This window comes from Narcine bancroftii, chromosome 1 (assembly GCF_036971445.1).
Source record: "Narcine bancroftii isolate sNarBan1 chromosome 1, sNarBan1.hap1, whole genome shotgun sequence".
In the NCBI taxonomy this organism is placed as follows: Eukaryota; Metazoa; Chordata; class Chondrichthyes; order Torpediniformes; family Narcinidae; genus Narcine; species Narcine bancroftii.
In genome coordinates, this window is record NC_091469.1 from 293,648,152 (window position 1) to 293,670,258 (window position 22,107).

Consider the following 22,107-nt stretch of genomic DNA (forward strand, 5'->3'; position numbering starts at 1 on the left):
TCAACCTCCACCACCACCCCTGGCAATGGATTCCAGGCACCCACCACTCTTTTTCCCCTAAATTTGACCCTCAACATTCCTCCCCTCATCTTATACAGATGTCCTCTGGTATTTGCTACTGTCACTATGGGAAAAAGGTGCTGGCTGTGCATGTATAATCTTGTAGACCTCTATGGTCATCTCTCATCCTTCTTTCACTCCAAAGAGAAAAGCCCTAGCTCTCTTGACCTTGCCTCATAATATTCTCCAATCCAAGCAATATCCTGGTAAAGCACTCCATAGCTTCCACACTTCCCACTTCACCAGAAAGCAAAAAGCAAATCACACATTGGTCACAGAGTTACTGGCAGGGATCTGCTGCCGGGTTGTTGATACAAAAATGTGCTTACTGCAAAGAAAGCAGATTTTGTGGAAGCTTCTGCCATTGCATTGTATCTCCTCTGCATGGTAGACGGTCTTCTCACAGGCCGCGCACTTGGCTCCACCACCCCACTGTGGCATTACAAGGGAACAGAAGGAGGTTGAGAATCTGGAAGGTAAACAGAAACTTAAAAATAATCACAGGAGCTTCAGTGGACCATCATTCATCAATCCGGAGAAATTTCTAATTTCAGGAAGACAAAGTAAAACAGCATAAAAATCGGGGTGGAAAATCTGAGGGTGCCATGAATGGCAAGAAGGGGACTGATGGAGTTGATCTTCTGGACACAGGCTAAAAACAAGGAAATAATATATGCTGGTGGTTGAAACAGATTGAACATGTTGCTCTACTAATGTCCAACAGGATCAGATGTAAAGAGCTAAATGCTAATGACAACTTAGTGTCCTTAAAGTACAGTGTTGTCCAGTCAACCCAAAATCTCAACCATCCCTCTGCTGTCACAGATGCTGCCCGACCTGCTGAATTCCTTCAGCTGTTGTTTGCTCCTATGTCTCCAACTTACCACGAAAGCTGAAATCCAGATGCATGTAGAGAAAAGTCAGATTCTCTTTGATGTTATCAAGCAATTACAATTTAGCCATTGGTTGTATTCTGGAAATAATGTGTAATTGCTTTTTGAATTAAAATCCAGTAATGTTCTTTATGTCAGACAAAGCAATATTGAGTTAAGTGTTCAGGCCTTTTGTATCTAAATAGAATCCATGAACAACTCTTTGCAGACAATGCCGCTTTAGTTGCCCATTCAGAGCCAGCCCTTCAGCGCTTGATGTCCTGTTTTGCGGAAACTGCCAAAATGTTTGGCCTGGAAGTCAGCCTGAAGAAAACTGAGGTCCTCCATCAGCCAGCTCCCCACCATGACTACCAGCACCCCCACATCTCCGTCGGGCACACAAAACTCAAAACGGTCAACCAGTTTACCTATATCGGCTGCATCATTTCATCGGATGCAAGGATCGACAATGAGATAGACAACAGACTCGCCAAGGCAAATAGTGCCTTTGGAAGACTACACAAAAGAGTCTGGTAAAACAACCAACTGAAAAACCTCACAAAGATTAGCGTATATAGAGCCGTTGTTACACCCACACTCCTGTTCGGCTCCGAATCATGGGTCCTCTACCGGCATCACCTACGGCTCCTAGAACGCTTCCACCAGCGTTGTCTCTGCTCCATCCTCAACATTCATTGGAGTGACTTCATCACCAACATCGAAGTACTCGAGAAGGCAGAGGCCAACAGCATCGAATCCACGCTGCTGAAGATCCAACTGCGCTGGGTAGGTCACGTCTCCAGAATGGAGGACCATCGCCTTCCCAAGATCGTGTTATATGGCGAGCTCTCCACTGGCCACCGAGACAGAGGTGCACCAAAGAAGAGGTACAAGGACTGCTTAAAGAAATCTCTTGGTGCCTGCCCCATTGACCGCCGCCAGTGGGCTGATCTCACCTCCGACCGTGCATCTTGGCGCCTCACAGTTTGGCGGGCAGCAACCTCCTTTGAAGAAGACCGCAGAGCCCACCTCACTGACAAAAGACAAAGGAGGAAAAACCCAACACCCAACCTCAACCCACCAATTTTTCCTTGCAACTGTGTCTGCTTGTCCCGCATCGGACTTGTCAGCCACAAACGAGCCTGCAGCTGATGTGGACATTACCCCTCCATTAATCTTTGTCCGCAAAGCCAAGCCAAAGAAGAAAGAAGAATTCATTTAATATGTCTTGAACATATGATGCTGCAATTAAAAATAAAACCTTCAGAGTCTCTGCTAAAAACCTCCTGTGCTGATTATTTATACGGTTTAATACCCTGAACAATTCATTTGGGTTTCTTCTGCATTTAGCCACAATTTAAAATGCCACAATTATGAATATTCCCTCCTCACATGCTTTTTCTAACTCCTGATGTGTGAATGCCATAAAATGTCGGTCTATCAGACAGATATTGTCCAATATTTCACTAAATCAGTGGCTGTCATCCTCAGACTTGTGTGTTCCACTCTCACACTAGGCAACGCACATTTCTTATTAGAGTCCAGGATTGGAATTCACACAGTTGCTTTGCATAATTGTGCTCTTTCACAATGGGGGAAGGACAAATGAGATAATTTGTTCAGGAGAGCTCAAGATTAGTTAGGACTTCCAGGAATAAACCAATGAATATTTTATCACCTTTCATAGAAGTCCACTCCATTAAAATACAATCACGGGAATCTTTTCAGAAATGTGAAAAAAAACCTTTTAAAAATGCAAACCTTTCTGATCGGCATTGAAGACTTAATCTAGCAGTAAATTGCTCAATCTAACACCTTAAAAAATGAAACATTGATTTATTTTTTTACCCCCAAAAGAGAACGCTGCTGCCACATATTAGGATGATTCCGATGAGTGATAACTGGGCTGAAACGTTAACTCTTGTTTCCTTCTCCACGGAGGCTGCCTGGCCTGCTGAGATTTATGCCGTTTTTTGTATCTGTTTCAAAACTGGATAGAAATCAATTTATTTATGACAAAACCAAGCGATAAATGTCCAATTCAGCTACAATCATATTCTGGAAACTTGCTAATTTTTAAAATAAGTTTTGTTGAGAGTTGAGGAGTCCACCAAAGTACTGTTAAACCCCTGTTATCCAGAATTCAAGCAAACGGTAAAAAAATCGAGGAAAATAATTATTCTGCACGTCGGCGTACAAGACGGCATTTGAACCTTAAAAATGGCACCCCAAAACCAGGCGTCGTCTTATATGCTAAATGTAAAATCTGAACCTTAATATTCTGAGGTCTAGAGTGTCCCCCATGGCAGTAGAGGCCAGCATAAAACACTCGCATAACTCCTATGGTCCTACCACTAAATATTTTTCGACTGAAACTTATGTTTGGGAAGCCGGATCTATCGTAATGTTATATTAAAACAATAAAAATGATTTATAAATCTTTCTAACATACTTTAAAATAACAGCACAGAGAGCAACATACACCAGATGCTATTTTCAACAGCTGACGAACAGCCTGGGTCCCACTGCATCGTCAGGCCATTCACAATAAACCTCGCAGTGACCAGTTACTGGTACTTTTAAAGACAGGGTTTCCTGGAAAGTTTTCACTCCTTCATAAACAGCAGCACTTACTCTGGGTGAACATTCATCCCTAGCTACCATAAAACCCCTCAACAGCATCACTCCATTGGTCAGAGGGATGGTTGGTAAAGGACTATTGGGCCATTAAGTTCTCAGTGGTAGGTGTCAGACTTGGGGTCGTCTTATATAGTGAGTATAGCTCAAAACCTACATTTTAAGTGGAAATTCTGGAGGGGTCATCTTATTACGCCAGTTATCTTATATGCCGACATATACGGTAGATTAAAAATATAGAATTTTAAAATTGACACGCCTTGCTGTTAGTTTGCCACTCATGTAACATGCAATCTCAGGCAACTGGAAAATACACTCATCCGGCATCTACTAATCCCCATAAGGGGTTTTAAATGTACTCTTGCAATATTATCTAGAATCACTGATCTGTTTTAAGTATATGGACATTCATGTGATGGGTTTGTTTGATTGTCCTGTAAAAAACCCCGCGAACATGCAGGGCCATTTCTTTTCGGGCACAGCTGCTTCCCTCGTTCAGTGAGAGAAGAAAATCAGTATCTCAGAGCGACGATGAGATAACATTGACTGGCCGGGCAGGACAGATGGTCTCTGCCACCATGGCTGATCCTGGTGTGGTGTCAGTGAAAGAAGAAAGGGGGAAATATCTGGAATACTTTGATAAGGATCCAGGAATAGCTGGATGAGAAGCTCCAGTGTCGCGGTGTTAATGATGTTTTTCCATGAAAGCTCTCTGCCTCAGCAAGCTCCTCCACATCCAATGTTGATTATGTTACCATGCTTCAAAAGTGAGTCACTGCTTCCATTATGTGAGATTAGACTGAGCAGTTGTTTGAGTTAAGAGCCTACATGCAGTTAGGATTAGTAATGCTGTTACCTTCAGTTTGTTGCAGCACCAGTCACTTGATTTAATTATTTCTTTTTATTAATCATATTATAATTGAACAATACAAGAAGAAAAAGGGGGAAAATAAATCATTATTATATTTTATGATATAACATATTGTATTACACCACAATTAACGAATATGTTTTCATCTCTTCAAACTGAAATCTTTAAAAAAAATTATTTTATAAAAAAAAAACCCACCTACTCTAAAAGAAAAAAAACTTTCCTGAGAATTTATTGATAAAAGTTAATTTTCTGGTCTTCACCAACGAAGAGAAAAGAGTAAAATATAGTCCGGAAGGGAAAATCATTATACGAACTAAGTCATGTGGAAGTAATCTCCAAAAGGTCGCCAAGTGTCTTTAAATTTAACAGAAGTATCAAATGTGCGACTCCTGACTTTCTCTAAACTTAAACATGACACAATTTGAGAGAGCCACTGAGTCAAAGTAGGTGGATTAGAATCTTTCCAGCTCTTCTAGCCAACCATGTAGAAATGGCTACAACCCAATGTGTGGAAGTGGGAACTTGATCCACTTCTGGAAGTATAATTCCAAAAAGAGCTTGGTTGCAAATTGATATCCAAAGTATAGCTGAAAAAGTCTTAAATATCTGTCCAATACCTCTCCAACATAGGGTGTGACCAAAACATACGAGTTAGAGAAGCCACTTCTGATTTACATCTATCACAAATAGACTAATAATCAAAAAAAATATGGGCCAATATATCTTTCGACATAGGAGCCCGGTGTACCACTTTAAAAAAAAACTTTTCAAAATTAACATGCCTCGTTTTTATGTTTACTCAGGATTGAGACTGGCCTGGATTCGCAGATGGGTGTGGAGCTGATGTGGCGTTCGAAACAACAGCACTGGAGGAACTCAGCAGGCCATGCTGCACCCGCAGGCAATATTTCGGGCCTGAGCACTTCATCAGGGCAGAAGGTACCTGGCGGGGCTGGCAAGTGCACAGGTGGTAAGGTCGTGTCTTCCTTCCATTGCTTATGCAGGGTCACTGTGTGCCTCATATTGCAGACCCTCAAAATTTTCAATATCGTCCTAAAAATCCTCCTTCTCCATTTTGATTAGAGTTTCCCAGTGTGGATGTTGCATTTCATAGGGGCGATTTTCAGCTCATCCTTAAATCCTCTCAAAGCAAGTCCAGATTCCTTTATTGTCATGTAATAAAAACAGCACAGTATTCCACAAAATTGACATATCGCAGACAGATTTGCCACGAGCAGAAATTGCCCTGAACCACCTCCATCCTGTAATAATGCTCAGAAGAAAGTGTTTCATCACGAATGCTGCTGAGTTAGTGACAATCTGATGTTTACATTTAATGTACAGCTTGTATTCCACCTACATCCCTTCTTATATTCATTATGGTGTCAAATGAGCTTGTGGGATGTGTACTGGGGAGAATGCAGGTCTTCACTGATCACTGTTACAATCTCTCACAACAAGGAATTGCTAACTACCGGTCTTCTGGAGCTGTTAATTGCCTAAGATGCCATGTGCTGAGCACTGCTGGTAACCTCATTGGCGCAAAGGGGGTAACACCCGTTGTCAAACATTGCAGAACTAGTTCCACTTGTTTGTTCTCAAGGCCAGAAATTAATCATATTCCAGAGGAGCAAGAAGCAAATGTACAAATGTATGTTCCCCAAAATTTCTCAGAGAATTTTCCTCATCCACCTGAAAAATATCAAGCAGGAAACCATGCAGAAAAGCTTGATCAAAGGGACAGCTGTGGCTGAATTAAAATAGTGGTCTGCACCATCCAGCATCACATGGAATAATTCATCCCCTTTGCAGGCAAGGAAATAGCATTCAAGTTGAAAAGGATTATGGGGAAAACATATCAGACATCAGACATTCAATCATTCTTTCAAAACAACCAACAGAATCATAGGTACATGGAACTGAGAAAAATTCTAGGTAGGTTATTAGATCAGTACAATACTGTGGGTTGAAGGGCCTGTACTGTGTCATAGATTTATATGTTCTATGTTCTAATCATCATAGCTTGCCTCTGTTCTGTATGAACATGAATAATCCTTCACAGGTTAAATCAGTAGTTGTGACTATGTTATTTAAAAAAAAAAGTTTTAGACATACAGCACGGTAACAGGCCATTTTGACCCATGAGTCCATGCCACCCAATTTACACCCCATTAACCTACACCCCTGGTACATTCGGAATGGTGGGAGGAAACCAGAGCTCCTGGAGACACAGGGAGAACGTCCAAACTCCTTACACACAGCGCAGGATTCAAACCCAAGTTCAGTACCGATCATTGGATCTGTAAACGCATTGCGCTAACCACTGCACCAACTGTGCCGCCCTTTCTGAACTTTTTTGCTGTCCTCTAATTGCGTTAGGATAAAGAACATTAGGAATGAGAGAATTAGCCACACTCTTGCATTCAATATAACTGGTCTTCAGATTCATTATACAAAAAATTGCCTTTGTATTATATCCTTGCATTCATAATCCCAATTGCAAAGATAGATTCTTGTATTTTTCATGTCCCAAGATGCAAGTCAGGGGAAATTAAAACATGAGCAGAGAGATGAGTTTAGCCCAGATACTTATTTAAAAAAGAACTGCAAGGTCAGAGAGAGTGAAAGAATTCCAGAGGTTAGTATCAAGGCTCTGATGCCTGTAGTGGGGTAAAGAGCTGGGCTCTCCTTGGTGCAACTGAGTGCTTGGGAAGAGGCAGAAGAAGTAGCCTGAAGTGTGTTAGATTACAGGCTGCAGTGCCAAGAGTTAGACTTACACCCTCAACCTCTGACTCAGAGATGAAAGGCCATCACTCAGCAATGACAAGCACCATTGATTATACGTCATGTTATAGCAAATTAATTAAAAAAAAGATGTGATCTTTTTTTAACCTTAGAAATTATTACTCAGGAAAGTCTCCAGTCACATCAAAGAATAATTTGTTAAATAGTCTGCAAGATTCTGTTGGTTTTATTTCATTTGCAACAGTGAAATTACTTTTGCTTTCAAGTGGGAAAATAGGAATAGTGTGAATGGTGCTTGGTAGATAGCACAGATTCGATGGGATGAATGGCCTGTTTCTGTGCTGTATGATTTTGAGACTTTAAGTGAGATAAGATATTTTCACTGATCGCGAGAAATCATATTGCAAATTTTAGAAAATTTAAAGAAGATTCAAAATCACTGTGTTTATTCCATTTCATATTCCACCAGTCTAGAATTCTGAGAAAATGTGTTATTTCATATTATCGATTGGATAATTTTGAAGAGTAGCAACTGAGCAGAAATAAAAGTAAATAGTACTGGATTGACATTGATATATTCATGACAAATTCATGTGATGAGAAAAGGTAGTAACATTTATGGATTTTTCTCGAGCAAATGATCTGAAAAAAGCATTTTTAAATGATAAATGTCATGACCTCAATCAACTCCAAAATGATTTATCATCAGTTAAGTATTTACGAAGGCAAGTCATTGTTATAATGTACACAGTGCTGGCACTAGTTCTTGCACAACAAGCTCCTTCAAACAGCAAGATGATACTAACATTGTGATGTTGATTGAGAAATAAGGGAATGAATTTTGGCCAAGATATCCTAGGCAAGCTCCTTTGTCCTAAAGGAGAGTTTTGAAGGGAATGTGAGGTATCATGGATGTAGGTAGGGAGGGACTGAACCAGGGGAGAAAACACGGAGTTGAGGTAAGATGGTACTCATTCAGTGGGGCAGTAGCATGCAGAAACAATACGTCTACCTGCATAATTGTGTTTGCGATCTTTGGGTAAGCTCCCTTGTCCTTACATCTCAATGAGAGACCAGGTTCAAATCTCTTCTGAACAAGAGCTGTGGACAGGAACATTGGGTGGATCGAGTGCTCAAGATCCGCAGAGGCCATTGGCAATGCAACAGTTTTCAAAATTCTCATCCATGTTTTCATTCACTTCTTGACATCACCCTTCCATCTCCTCTTCTTTTTATTTATTTTTTTATTTTTCACACCATAAACCACATTAACCATGATACATACTTTTTCCTTTTCAAATATATACAGTGCCATTTTCTCCCTCCACCCTCCCTCCTCCCATCCCACCCTCCCTACCTCCCCCCTCCCGTCCATTTAAAGTACAAAATCTAGGATACATTAAACCAGTCAAACAATGTTGTCATTCAATAAAAATAAACAAGAAATTCCACTGAGTCAATTCTTTTCATTTCCTTCTCCTTTCGTTAATTTAGGTAGTGAATGTCCCCGGTAGGTTTTCGCTATTGTGTTTCATGTAAGGCTCCCATATTTGTTCAAATATTTCAATATTATTTCTTAAACTATATGTTATTTTTTCTAATGGAATACATTTATTCATTTCTATATACCATTGTTGTATTTTCAAATTATCTTCCGATTTCCAGGTTGACATAATACATTTTTTTGCTACGGCTAGAGCTATCTTAACAAATCTTTTTTGTGCATCCTCCAAATCAATTCCAAATTCTTTGTTTTTTATGTTACTTAGGAGGAAGATCTCTGGATTCTTTGGTATATTGTTTTCTGTAATTTTATTTAATATTTGGTTTAGATCTTCCCAAAATCTTTCTACTTTCTCACATGTCCAGATTGCATGAATTGTTGTTCCCATTTCTTTTTTTACATCGAAAATATCTATCAGATACTGTTGGGTCCCATTTATTTAACTTTTGAGGTGTAATGTATAGCCTGTGTAACCAGTTATATTGTATCATACGTAACCTCGTATTTATTGTATTTCTCATCGTTCCAGAGCATAACTTCTCCCATGTTTCCTTTTTTATCTTTATATTTAAATCTTGTTCCCATTTTTGTTTAGTTTTACCATTTGTTTCCTCATTCTCCTTTTCTTGCAGTTTAATATACATATTTGTTATAAATCTTTTGATTATCATTGTATCTGTAATCACATATTCAAAGTTACTTCCCTCTGGTAAACTCAGACTGCTTCCTAATTTGTCCTTCAAGTAGGATCTCAATTGGTAATATGCCAGCACTGTATCTTGAGTTATACTGTATTTATCTTTCATTTGTTCAAAGGATAATAATCTATTTCCTGAAAAACAATTTTCTATTCTTTTGATCCCTTTTTTCTCCCATTCTCTAAAGGAAAGGTTATCTATTGTAAAAGGGAGTAACTTGTTTTGCGTCAATATTAGTTTTGGTAATTGATAATTTGTTTTATTTCTTTCTACATGAATCTTCTTCCAAATATTGAGTAGATGATGTAATACTGGAGAACTTCTATATTGTACCAATTTTTCATCCCATTTATATAATATGTGTTCAGGTATCTTTTCCCCTATTTTATCTAATTCTAATCTAGTCCAATCTGGCTTTTCCCTTGTTTGATAAAAATCTGATAGGTATCTTAATTGTGCGGCTCTATAATAATTTTTAAAGTTTGGCAGTTGTAAGCCTCCTTGTTTATACCATTCTGTTAATTTATCTAGTGCTATCCTCGGTTTCCCCCCTTTCCATAAAAATTTCCTTATTATTTTCTTTAACTCCATGAAGAATTTCTCTGTCAGGTGTATTGGCCATGCCTGAAATAGGTATAATATCCTTGGAAAAATGTTCATTTTAATACAGTTTATCCTTCCTATTAGTGTTAGTGGTAAATCTTTCCAATGCTCTAAATCGTCCTGTAATTTTTTCATTAGTGGATAATAATTGAGTTTATATAGTTGGCCGGGGTTTTTATTTATTTGTATACCTAGGTATCTTATTGCTTGCACTTGCCATCTGAATGGTGATTCCTTCTTAAATTTTGAGAAATCCGCATTATTCATAGGCATTGCTTCACTTTTATTTACGTTAATCTTGTAACCAGACACTTCTCCATATTCCTTCAATTTCTTATATAATTCTTTTATTGATAGTTCTGGTTCTGTTAAGTATACTATAACATCATCCGCAAATAAACTGATTTTATATTCTTTGTCTTTTATTTTTATCCCTTTTATATTATTTTCTGTTCTTATCAATTCTGCTAATGGTTCTGTAGCTAACGCAAACAATAAAGGTGATAGTGGGCATCCCTGCCCATCTTCTCTTCTTGACGAAAATCCCACAAGAATGCATATGCCATTGATCAATATTATGGGAAATTTCACTGCAGGTTACAGGGCTTTTTGGCCAAGCTTACAATGCACGAAAACCAACAAGGTCGGGTCAGATACAGCAATGAGCTCTCCGAACCCTTCTCCATTGACAACGGCGTGAAGCAAGGCTGCGTCCTCGCACCAACCCTCTTTACTATCTTCTTCAGCATGATGCTGAAACAAGCCATGAAAGACCTCAACAATGAAGACGCTTTTTACATCCGGTACCGCACGGATGGCAGTCTCTTCAATCTGAGGCGCCTGCAAGCTCACACCAAGACACAAGAGCAACTTGTCCATGAACTACTCTTTGCAGACGATGCCGCTTTAGTTGCCCATTCAGAGCCAGCTCTCCAGCGCATGACGTCCTGTTTTGCGGAAACTGCCAAAATGTTTGGCCTGGAAGTCAGCCTGAAGAAAACTGAGGTCCTTCATCAGCCAGCTCCCCACCATGACCACCAGTTCCCCCACATCTCCATCGGGCACACAGAACTCAAAACGGTCAACCAGTTTACCCTCCTCGGCTGCACTATTTCATCTGATGGAAGAATCGACAAAGAGATAGACAACAGACTCGCCAAGGCAAATAGCACCTTTGGAAGACTACACAAAAGAGTCTGGAAAAACGACCACCTGAAGAAACACACAAAGATCAGCGTGTACAGAGCCGTTGTCATACCCACGCTCCTGTTCGGCTCCGAATCATGGGCCCTCTACCGGCATCACCTATGGCTCCTAGAACGCTTCGATCAGCGCTGTCTCTGCTCCATCCTCAACATTCATTGGAATGACTTCATCACCAACATCGAAGTACTCGAACTGGCAGAGTCCGCAAGCATCGAATCCATGCTGCTGAAGACCCAATTGCGCTGGGTGGGTCACGTCTCCAGAATGGAGGACCATCGCCTTCCCAAGATCGTGTTATATGGCGAGCTCTTCACTGGCCACTGAGACAGAGGTGCACCAAAGAAGAGGTACAAGGACTGCTTAAAGAAATCTCTTGGTGCCTGTCACATTGACCATCGCCAGTGGGCTGATATTGCCTCCAACCGTGCATCTTGGTGCCTCACAGTTCAGCGGGCAGCAACCTCCTTTGAAGAAGACCGCAGAGCCCACCTCACTGACAAAAGACAAAGGAGGAGAAACCCAACACCCAACCCCAACCAACCAATTTTCCCTTGCAACTGCTGCAACCGTGCCTGCCTGTCTCGCATCGGACTTGTCAGTCACCAACGAGCCTGCAGCAGACATGTACATACCCCTCCATAAATCTTCGTCTGCGAAGCCAAGCCAAAGAAAATGAACAATGCAATGGAGAGTGGTGCATTTCAAATTCGAGTTTCCTGATCATCAGTTTGATGACATGCCTCCAGCACCTGCTTTTGGCTAATAATGCCTTCCCTAAAACTCATTATTCCTCTCAATGATTCATTTCTTTGATTAAGACTCTCCTATTGGTCTAGGTCTTTAATCGTTTTTGCTGGTCTTTTACATCCTTATGTAGTTCAATATCAAATTTTGTTTGATCACCTACCTGCAGGAAAGATATCAATAAGATGGAAAGAGTGCAGAGAAAATTTCCAAGAATGTTGCTGGGACTTGAGGAGCTGAGTTATAGGGCACCTTTGAATAGGTAAGGACTTTATTTCTTGGAGCATCGGGGAATGGTAGTAAAACACAAAAGTCTGCAGATCCCGTGGTTAAAGTAAAAACACAATACTGGAGAAACTCAGCAGGTCAAAGAGTGTACCTTATGTAGCAAAGATACAGATAAATAACCGATGTTGCAGGCTCAAGCCCTTCACCGCTGTGTGAAAAATGTCAGCAGGCGTCCAAACAAAATGGTTGTGTGTGTGTGTGTGGGGGGGGGGGGGGAAATAATATGGTGTGGTATTGTAGCTGCAAAGTATCAGATCAGAAGTTTATACAGGGGCGATTAAAACTGCTGGAGTCTCCCTTTCCTCTGTTAACTCTATCCCCAGGGAGTGATGCTTTAAGAGGGCTCAGGGGATCATTAAGGGCCCTTCCCAACCAGCCCTCAGTATCTTTGAGCACTACTTTCAAGGAAAAGGTAGAGGAGCATCAAAACCAGGACTGTTAGCCTGGGAATCAGCTTATTCCCATAGCCGGAGAGACTGTTCAACAATCCTAGAAACACGCAAATAATTTCATTTTGGATCGCTATATACATATATTGTTTGTGTGTGGGGTGTACTGTGTGTTGGTGTGTTTGCATGCACTATGGTTCGAAGGTACGCTGTTTCATCAGGTTATACACGTACAATCAGATGACAATAAACTTGAGCTTGAATGAGGGGAGATTTGATATTCAGAATTATGAGGGGTATAGATAGGGTGAATGCATGCAAGTTTTTTTTCCACTGAGGTTAGGTGAGCCAAGAAGTAGAGGACATGGGTTAAGGGTGAAAGGTGAAATGTTTAAGAGGAACATTTGGGGGAACTTTACTCGGAGGGTGGGAAGAGTTACCGCTGAAAGTGGTGGATGCGGGTTTGATTTGAACATTTGAGAAATTTGGATAGGTACATGGCTGAGATGGATCTGGAGAGCTATGAGCAAGGAATAGCACAATGAATTTTGGATGGGCCAAAGGGCCTGTTCCATTGCTGTCATGTGCTATTGTTCTAAAGTGTTCCTGTGAACTAATTTGGGACATTTTCTGCTGTTACAATGGGTGATGTATTGATATATCAGTTTACCATTTCTGAGTTGTTTGACACGCAGAAGTGAAAAGTGTTCAATTTATCGTTCTTTGGGGGGGGGCGTGGCAAGATGGCGTAGAGTTTAGCTGTGTAATATCGACCTCTCTGGCCAGACTTTTAAGTACCCGTTTTTTAACCCTTTCTTTTTAAGTTTAAACTTTTAAAATTTTTGTTTAAAGTATTAAGGAATTATTATGGCTAAACCTCAAGTGCAGAGAAGCTACATTTTCGAAGTGCTGAAGATTTGGGGCCTAGACGACTTGATACAGCCCCAGGCTCAATCTCTTCATTGTCTAAACCTCAAAGACTGCCTGTGGGAGCTGGAAAAAAAATGTCTTATTACTCACCAAGTGAAGGATGGCGCTGGAATTACCCGTTCTCTGGAAGAAGGTGCGTGTTCCCAAGAAATAGACCCCGATTTGGAAAGCCTTTTGATTTCAACGGAGGGAGCACGCAGGAAGATGACTCCATTGTTGGAAATGCATCAGGTAGCATTTCAATCTGAAGAAATCGCTTTTCTTCGTGATTTGATGAAAAAACAATAGGATGCGGAGGAGACCAGCGGTGACCCCCTGAGGAAGTTGGGGTGTCGTCGCTGGGAGTCCAGACCCGCAGTAAAACTTTTAAAATGCCTTCTGTTGAGTTGCAGCAGGAGCTGCAGTTACCTTGTTCTGCCACTATGTCAGAGAGAGCAGAGTTGAGCTTTACCGAATCACAGTGTATGCAACTAAATGATATTGTTCAAGCTGTTATAAAACCCTTGTTGATATTTCAAATGAATGAAATGGTTTAAATGAATGCTGGTATAAGTTCAGAATTAAATATGGTTAAGACACGTGTGGATGCATCTTATGAAGAATTTAAAAAATTTCAGACTGCTTTTTTGGACTGTAAACAACAAGTGGCTTCTAACATTATCATTCACATTAATGTTGTAATTTGTGTCCTGACAAGCTCATTTGTGGAATACTAACGTGTTAATGAAGGCCCAAATTTTGATGCCATCTTTGCGAAAACACTGCCAAATATTTTATTGCACTTATGCTTGGCCAAAAAGTTCTTGTATCCTTCTGCTGTGAAATTTCCCATTACTTTTGTCAATGGCAAATGCATTCTTGTGGGGTTTTCAGCAAGTAGAAACACTTCCATTCTTCGATTTATAAAGTTGCTTCATCATCCGCGTGAATTTAGCAAATGGTCTTCAATCCCTGATTAAACAACATTGGAGAGACTGCACTTGGGAGTGTTTTGAACAGTTCTGGTCACTGTTAGGTCTGCTTTGTTCATGAATGAGTGAGACAAACACCAGGCTGAGTCGAAATCAGGGTTCTTTGTTCTTTATTACCGGATTGTAACACTTGCGACCAACCAGGTTAGTCGGAGAATGCATTCTGCCGTTATCAGCAAAATGGTGATTTTTTATACCCTTGGATATGTGCTTAGAAAATCATCATATCATTACTTGTCCAATGACTAAAACTGTTGCTATCCTTTCCCTGCTAGCTTCCTGCCTCTCAATCCATCAATGTCTCTCTTATCTTGTAAGTACAAGGATGCATTCACATCTTGTTACTGCCCCGTACATTCCCATCTCATGATGTTTTACCTAACAGGAGTACAAGGACACCTCCCCTTCTTGTTACAGCCTTGTACAGGGTAACTCCCTACACATTCCCATCTCATGATGTTTTACCTTACATCACCCTGCTATATGAAGGGTGTAATTTGCTGGAATGGGTGCAGAAAAGATTAACCAGGATGTTACTGGGTCAGATGGGTTTGAGATACAAGGAGAGGATGGATCGACATGGACTTTTCTGCCTAGAACATAGGAGGCTGAGGATTGACATTAAAGAGGTATATAAAATACTGAGGGGTGTAGATCAGGTGAATAGTCACAATCTTATTGGAGAGATCCAGCATAAGCACCTCAGATTCTGGACTGACCCAATCCCCAAGTGTTCCAGATTTTAGGACTTGTACTGTCAAATGTGGCAGGAAGCTTTTAATATCAATATCCCTAAAATTAGATTAGTGCAAGGGTGTACAAGAGAAGGCAAGTGTTGCTCATTGGGCCAAAAGCTTACAACATGGGTCATCTGCACCAAACCAACATATTCGCCAACAGATGATTTGAAAGCATAATAAACAGTTGAATGGAAACAGTGCCATTGCTTCTCAGTCATGGTTCAATAGGCGTAAGTAGCTCTCCAGTACATCACCCAGTAACTACTCCATGTAAACTGAAACAATATTGGCCAAGTGCACAGTCCAGTGGGGATAATCTTCTGCTCATGTTACAAGTGCACTTTCCAGTAAAGAGGAGCGATTTGTCGATGACTATTAGGAATATAAACTTTGAAACAAAGCCTCAATTCAGATACAGTGTTCTTGACAACTTGGCAGCACAAAAAAACATTGTAAAACAGCATCTTAGACTCAAAGAGAAAATCTGATTGAAAATGATAAAATGCATTATAAAAAAAGTTGGTTAACAAAGGGTAATAAATAGCAATATTAACAATGTTATTTTCCCATTATAAATACTTCATGTTATAAAAATATATCCCATCCCTATTTATAATTTGGCCTTCTCAAATTTAATGGTGAGACTTTAATTCCCTAAATATTTCTTCTGCAATTTTATTTTTCCATTTGGCTACGAACTAGAAGTATCTGCAGTTCTTAATTTATTCAAGGTGTAATGTGTGGACTTCAAAAAGTTGGCAGGCATATGAGTACTTGAACACAGACAGCACAAGTATATAATGTTTTGCATCAAGTTTGAACATCTTCTGGTTTCATACTATTAATGAGAGAATGCAGCCAAGTCTTGAGACATAGAGTTGTACAACACAGAAATGGGCCCACCATATCTGTGCCAACCTTTTTGTCCATCTATATTAATCCCTTTTGCCCACATTACAATCTTCTCCTTGGTATCCCCTAACTCCATCCAATTCCACTGTTTCCATTTCTTTATCTACCCCTATTATTATCTTAATCTCAATAAACAGTTCAGACCCAAAATGTTGACTGACTATTTCTCCCCATTGATGCTGCCTGATCTACTCATTGCCGCACGGTGACAGGTCATTTCGCCCCATGAGTCCATACCGCCCAATTTACACTGAGTTAATCTATGCCTTTGATACTTTGCGAATGGTGGGTGGGGGGTGGAAACTGGGAGCTCCTGGAAAAACCACATGCAGACATGGGAAGAACATACAAACTCCTTACAGACAGCATAGGATTCAAACCCCAGTCCTGATCACTGGCGCTGTAAAGGCGTTGTGTTAACCATACGCCAACCGTTGTTCCAGATTCCAGCATCTTCAGCCTCTGTCTCTAACCCTCTTTTTTTTAAAAAAAAATCTCTTAAACAAGAAAGTCCATTGATGCTGGGTTTGTGTATTGATGCAATACACAAACGTGCAGGAAAACTCTGCAGCATCCACAGGATGCAAAAGGTTTTGGGCCTGGAATATCGACTTTACATTCTACAGAAGCTGCATGATCTGCTGAGTTTCTCCTGCACGCTTGTGCATTGCATTTTTTAAAAAAGTAACCCGAATATTCAGATTGTCACATCTATTCAACCCCCACCCTCTCTGCAAATTAAATCAAACTTATTTTCCATTTCCTCATACTGACAAGGAATTTCAATTCACAACTGCATTTTATTTCTGCAAATGCTTCCTGACATCTGAATGTTAACTTTTATTTCAGTCGTAGTTAACCTGCCTGAGTGGATCAAATATTCTGTGATGAATGATTCATTTTCTAATTACCCAAACACAAGTAGCATGATGAAATATTCTTCACTTGAAAAACTTGAGCTCCAATAACAATTCTGTTTTTAATTTAAAAGAAAAATTGATCTTCTCAACATACAAAATTCCTACTGGGCATCTTATTCTTATTTGATCCAGTTACTAGAGGATTGTCAGAAAGAGATGCCTTTTCTTTCAGCCCAGTCAGTCCCTTTCTGGTCTTGGAGCAGAGATCATCATTTGGATCACCCAGGTCAGGAAACCCAGAACCAAAGGGACAAATTAACCTGGAGCTTCCAGCGTTCATTAACAAGATGCCACTTTTGAGACAGAAGGGGCTATCTTTTGCACACCTACCAGCCAATTATGGCTTTTAGACTGCAATGTCAGGAAAATCGTGGGGAAAAAATTAACATAATTACTGCCTGTGTGGTCATTCACACTGTCAATACCCGAGTGCAACAGTCCCAGTGGTTGGACGTGCAGTAGAGTGGATGACCAACACTGCAGGCTTCCTCCAAAAAGTTGTAGGGGTCCTGCAGGATAAATCGTGGTGCACATTCCTTTTTAGACTGCCCGTGTAGTGGCAAAATTCTTGATTGTGCCGTTACCTGCCTGCAGTCTAAAAACCATAAAAGCATTCTTTTAATTAAATATGTTCTTTCTGTGATGTATCTTTGATATTTAATCACATGCAAATTATGTCATAGTTTCAAAGCCTCTTCCTCATCCCTTTAATACATAACTCCCAAAAAACAAGTTGTCAATGGTAAACTTCAAAACACTGGAATAGAAAATCTTCAGTGATGCAAAGAAGTCTAAACACACAAATATTTTATGAGTTTAATGCTTCTTGACCTTATCACTATGGTCAGTACCTTAAGTCATGTTATACAGAGGACACCCAACAGGGTTCTGGCAACTCTTCTCCATAATTTATGGTTCAAACTGAACAGATGGTCAACACAATTCCTGCTGTGAGTGATTATTGTCAATATATATATTTTTAAAATGGCAATATTGATTTGATCTTTTTGGTTTCTTATCTTTAAAGAGATACAAAGCTAAATTTATATTTTGAAGTAGTTATTTCTCAGCTGAGCTCCACCAACGTTGGCACAACTGTAGCGAGGTTTGTGCAGAAGTGACAGTTTGCCTACACCACAATCGACATGGAAATGTGGACATCAGTTCTGTGTGTGCATTAAAGGGAGCAGAGCGCAATGTTGCTTCCCTTGGGGAAAAACTATATTTTAAAAATTGCTTTCTTGCTTTTATTAAATATTTGCATAATTTGATTAAAGAATTGCAACATTTACATTTGCTTGAAGGACTTTATATTTTCCTTTTTATCTCACCTGCACAGTGAGGATTTGGTTATTTTATACTTTTTGATCATGCCTTATTGAAAACTGCCAGATGAGGAACAAACATCAGAGTTAAAGGACATAATAAGTCTCTGCGATTTGTTCTGCACCTCATACAGTGGTCATCATCCCAATAGTCTGAAAACTTAATTTGTTCTTTCTTTAGTCAAACAATTCTACTCATATTTCTTTCTCCTCTCTGAAAGCACATTTTAATATTTAAATGTAGACATATAGCACAGTTACAGTCCTTTTCAGCCCATGCCACCCAATAACACCCAAGTGACCTTCACCCATGTAAGTTTTGAATAGCGGGAGGAAACCGAAACATCTGGAGGAAACCCACGCAGACATGGGGAGAACGTACAAACTCCTTACAGATAGCGTGGGATTCGAATCCTGATCCTGGTCGCTGGCACTGTAATAGCATTGCGCTAACCACGCAACTCTAGAGGAACACATTGTCTTCTTGAACCTTACTGAAACTCTTCTTACCCATGCAAGGCTACCAGTGATGACGTTGCAGAACTATCAACTTTGAAGTAATATGGCAAAACTTGATTCAGTTTACATGTGCTAATTACACACAAATTCTAGCAGACATTGCTATATTGTAATCTGGAGGGGAAGAGGCACCAGCTAATTGTTATCAAATACAAGCAAATTTTATGAACAGAGAAATTCTTTCTCCCTCAATTAAGTTCACCACTTTCTTTCGCCTTGTAGTCCTTGTTTAGGATATTGGTTGAACAGACATTGCATATTGTGTTTATGAAATTCTGCGCTCTATTTAATAACATTAAATATTAAAGATCCTACCTCAGTAATCTCTAACTTTATATAATTATAATAATGCTTGTAATCACACTCTGGCTTTCAGTCAGAGAGATCATGGATTCAAGCCCCATTCCAAATACTAATCTGAATTTTCCAGACTTAAATAACAGTTTTGTACCATCAGAGTACCATTCTTTCGAGAAATATTATTTAAAAAAAACTTTTTATTAACCTCTTGAAATAGATTCAGCAGGTTTCATGGCACTACCGTGTGAGCATGAAAGTTATTCTTGTTCAGGCCAATACTTGTTCCTCAAACATCATTTAAAAAAAGATTATGCGCATCTAATCATATTGATCTTTGTGGGAACTTGGTACATGCACCTCTTACTTCACAACAGAAGTCACACTTCAAAAAGCACCACCACAAATAAATGTGTAAGGCACATCTGCCTAAATTTATATTTTGAAGGAGTTATTTCTCACCAAACCCTTCTCCTACCTATCATCCCTTCTGGGAATTCAACCTAAGGCAGCCTTTCACTTGAATTTTAAATACAATTAGCTTTGCCCTGTAAGTTTTTGGTCAAAATAAAAAAAGAAAAATTCATGTTTTGAAATGATATTTTTTTTGCATTAAAATGTTTAATGCTTCAATTAAAATTTAGCATGAAAATGTACACATCTGCTTTTATTGTGAAAAATAAGCATTTCCCACCAGTTCTAGTTTAATGTGATGACCACACCAGTGTATTAATTGGCTCTTGTTGCAAGGGGAATGGAATATGTTAAGTAGAGATGTGTGTTAAAACCATTGTTCAGGTGAGGGGAAAGAACACACGAGGAATACTACAAATTTGGTCTTCATAGTTAAGGAGGAGTAATGGAGACAGTTCAGAACCTCCTGAGGATGATTTTGGTATGAAAGGGTTATCTAATGAGGATAGGTTACTCTTTCAAATTTCCAGAGAGGTGATTTGATTCAACCATTCACGATTGAGAGGGTGCTTATAAGTGTCAATGCTCTCGGAATGTTGGCTCCTATGGGGGTGGGGGGGGCATGTGGAAATTAAGGACTGGGTTTCAGAGTTAAGCATCACCATGTAAGATGGATGAAGAGCAATTTCTTCCTTCAAAGGGGTCTGAATCTTGGGAACTCTCCGTTTCAGAGAGCTTGGAGACTGTAGATGAAAATGTTAAGACAAAGTCAGGAAGATTTTTGGACTTGGCGGATTCAAGGGTTCCCCATAAATCTTGGATTCTCCACACTCCAAAAGTCCTTTCATGGTACAATGAAGGCCTGGTTGAATGGCAAAGCAAATGTGAGTAATCTTTGGCTTATTTCTCCTCCTTTTCTTATCAGTTAAGTCAAAGGACATCACACATGCAGCCTGCTTGTATTTTTAACCCTTCCAAAATATTCAAAATAGCTATATCTATCAAAATTATATTATATAATTTGCTACAATAGGTAACATAGAATGATAAATCTTTCTTTTGGATACTGAATACTGATACATATTATATACCATTTTCTAGTAGTTATAATTGATAGTTAGCACACAAAATAGCTTAGATCAAATTAGTTATTACAGTTGACTGAAGCAAATGACCTAACAATAAGATTGATTGATCTTACCTGACTCTAAATCAAGTGCAGCCTCTCTGAGCACTGCAGGAGTAACTGTATTGTCAGGCGTCTTTCCGCAAGTGACGGGGGCCTCTTTAAATACCTTCACTCAGACTGACTGGGAGGTCTGCGGGTTCGGCAACCTGTGACGTGACAAACTTTGAACTTAAAATAACCACTGACAAAGCCCAGGATGAATCCATGTCAGAAATTCTAAACGAACCAAGTAAAGGATAGAAGTGACCTACAAGCAAAAATAAGCTCAGGCTGAGGGCATGTTTATATTTGGAAAGTGATATAAAAAGTCTTTCATTTCTCTTGGGACTCATTGATGGATATTGTTTAATCTATTTTCAGGGTTCAACAGTTAATCTAACATGATTTGCCCAGAGAAAGTAATCTTGATATACAAACTATTGGTTAAACTGCAGGGTGTGGTTTTTTTTTTTTTTTTTAACAGTATGGCAACTGAGGTTAAATTACCAGACAAGTAATCCAGTGATGAATTCAAATAACCAAAATTATTCTGTTTTGCCAGACTAATAGGAAACAAGGAACTGGACCAAAACTAGCAACCTGGATACATTCTCTTCTCCCCTCTCCCATGAGGGAGAAGGCTCAAACATTAAATCACTCCAACATCCTTAAAGACTGTTTCTTCCCTGCCATCAGGCTTCTGAATTGGCTCCATAACAGTATGAGCATGCTGTCCTTGCTTGGTAATAATTGATCATTTATTTTCAGTGGAACTTCATACTATGTGCTTGTGTACTTCTATTTTATACAACTGATACGTTTGTTAGTGTTAACTGTCAGACTGCTTATAGAGGAACCTTTCTCATTAGCTTCAACCATTGAACATTGTGGCTTCAGTTTCAAGGGTAGTTCCATTTACCAAAGACTTAAAATAGAACAATGGCTCATTTGATTTCACTTAAACTTCGGAATCGATTGGTATTATTTATATCTCAAGCTGATGCTTCCTTATGACATGATACAGACTTGGAAAGATTAACAGAAAGCCAAAGCATTAATGGTGAATGCAGCTTCTAGAATTTCTCTTACTCATTCACCCCACTTTCAACTGTCATAAGGAAGCCCTGATCTCTGATGCTGCCTGGATAGAACTTGTATGTTCTTCCTCTGACATTTGTATCGCCATTGAGTCTAATTATTGGGCAAACTAACTAATGGACTTTGCCCCTAGTGATGAAATTATAGAATCTGGGGAGTTGAAAAGAATGTGGGAGAATAAGATAGTATTCAT

General features: G+C 39.5%; 1 protein-coding gene across 4 annotated transcripts in view; it reads right to left on the bottom strand.

The window, feature by feature from the left end:
• Positions 1-20,965, bottom strand: part of csrp3 (cysteine and glycine-rich protein 3 (cardiac LIM protein)) — a 41,967-nt gene extending 21,002 nt beyond the window's left edge. The window contains exons 1-3 of one of the 4 annotated variants that reach the window (XM_069904753.1): positions 20,850-20,951; positions 2,781-2,922; positions 390-529 (exon numbers count right to left, since the gene is read on the bottom strand). In XM_069904753.1, coding sequence (XP_069760854.1) covers positions 390-501 — 112 coding nt within the window. In that variant the 5' untranslated portion in view covers positions 502-529; positions 2,781-2,922; positions 20,850-20,951. Of the gene's footprint in view, positions 1-389; positions 530-2,780; positions 2,923-20,849 lie in introns of all 4 variants that reach the window. The other 3 variants (XM_069904760.1, XM_069904743.1, XM_069904768.1) reach the window with 3 other exon arrangements.
• Between the last annotated feature and the right edge of the window lie 1,142 nt (positions 20,966-22,107).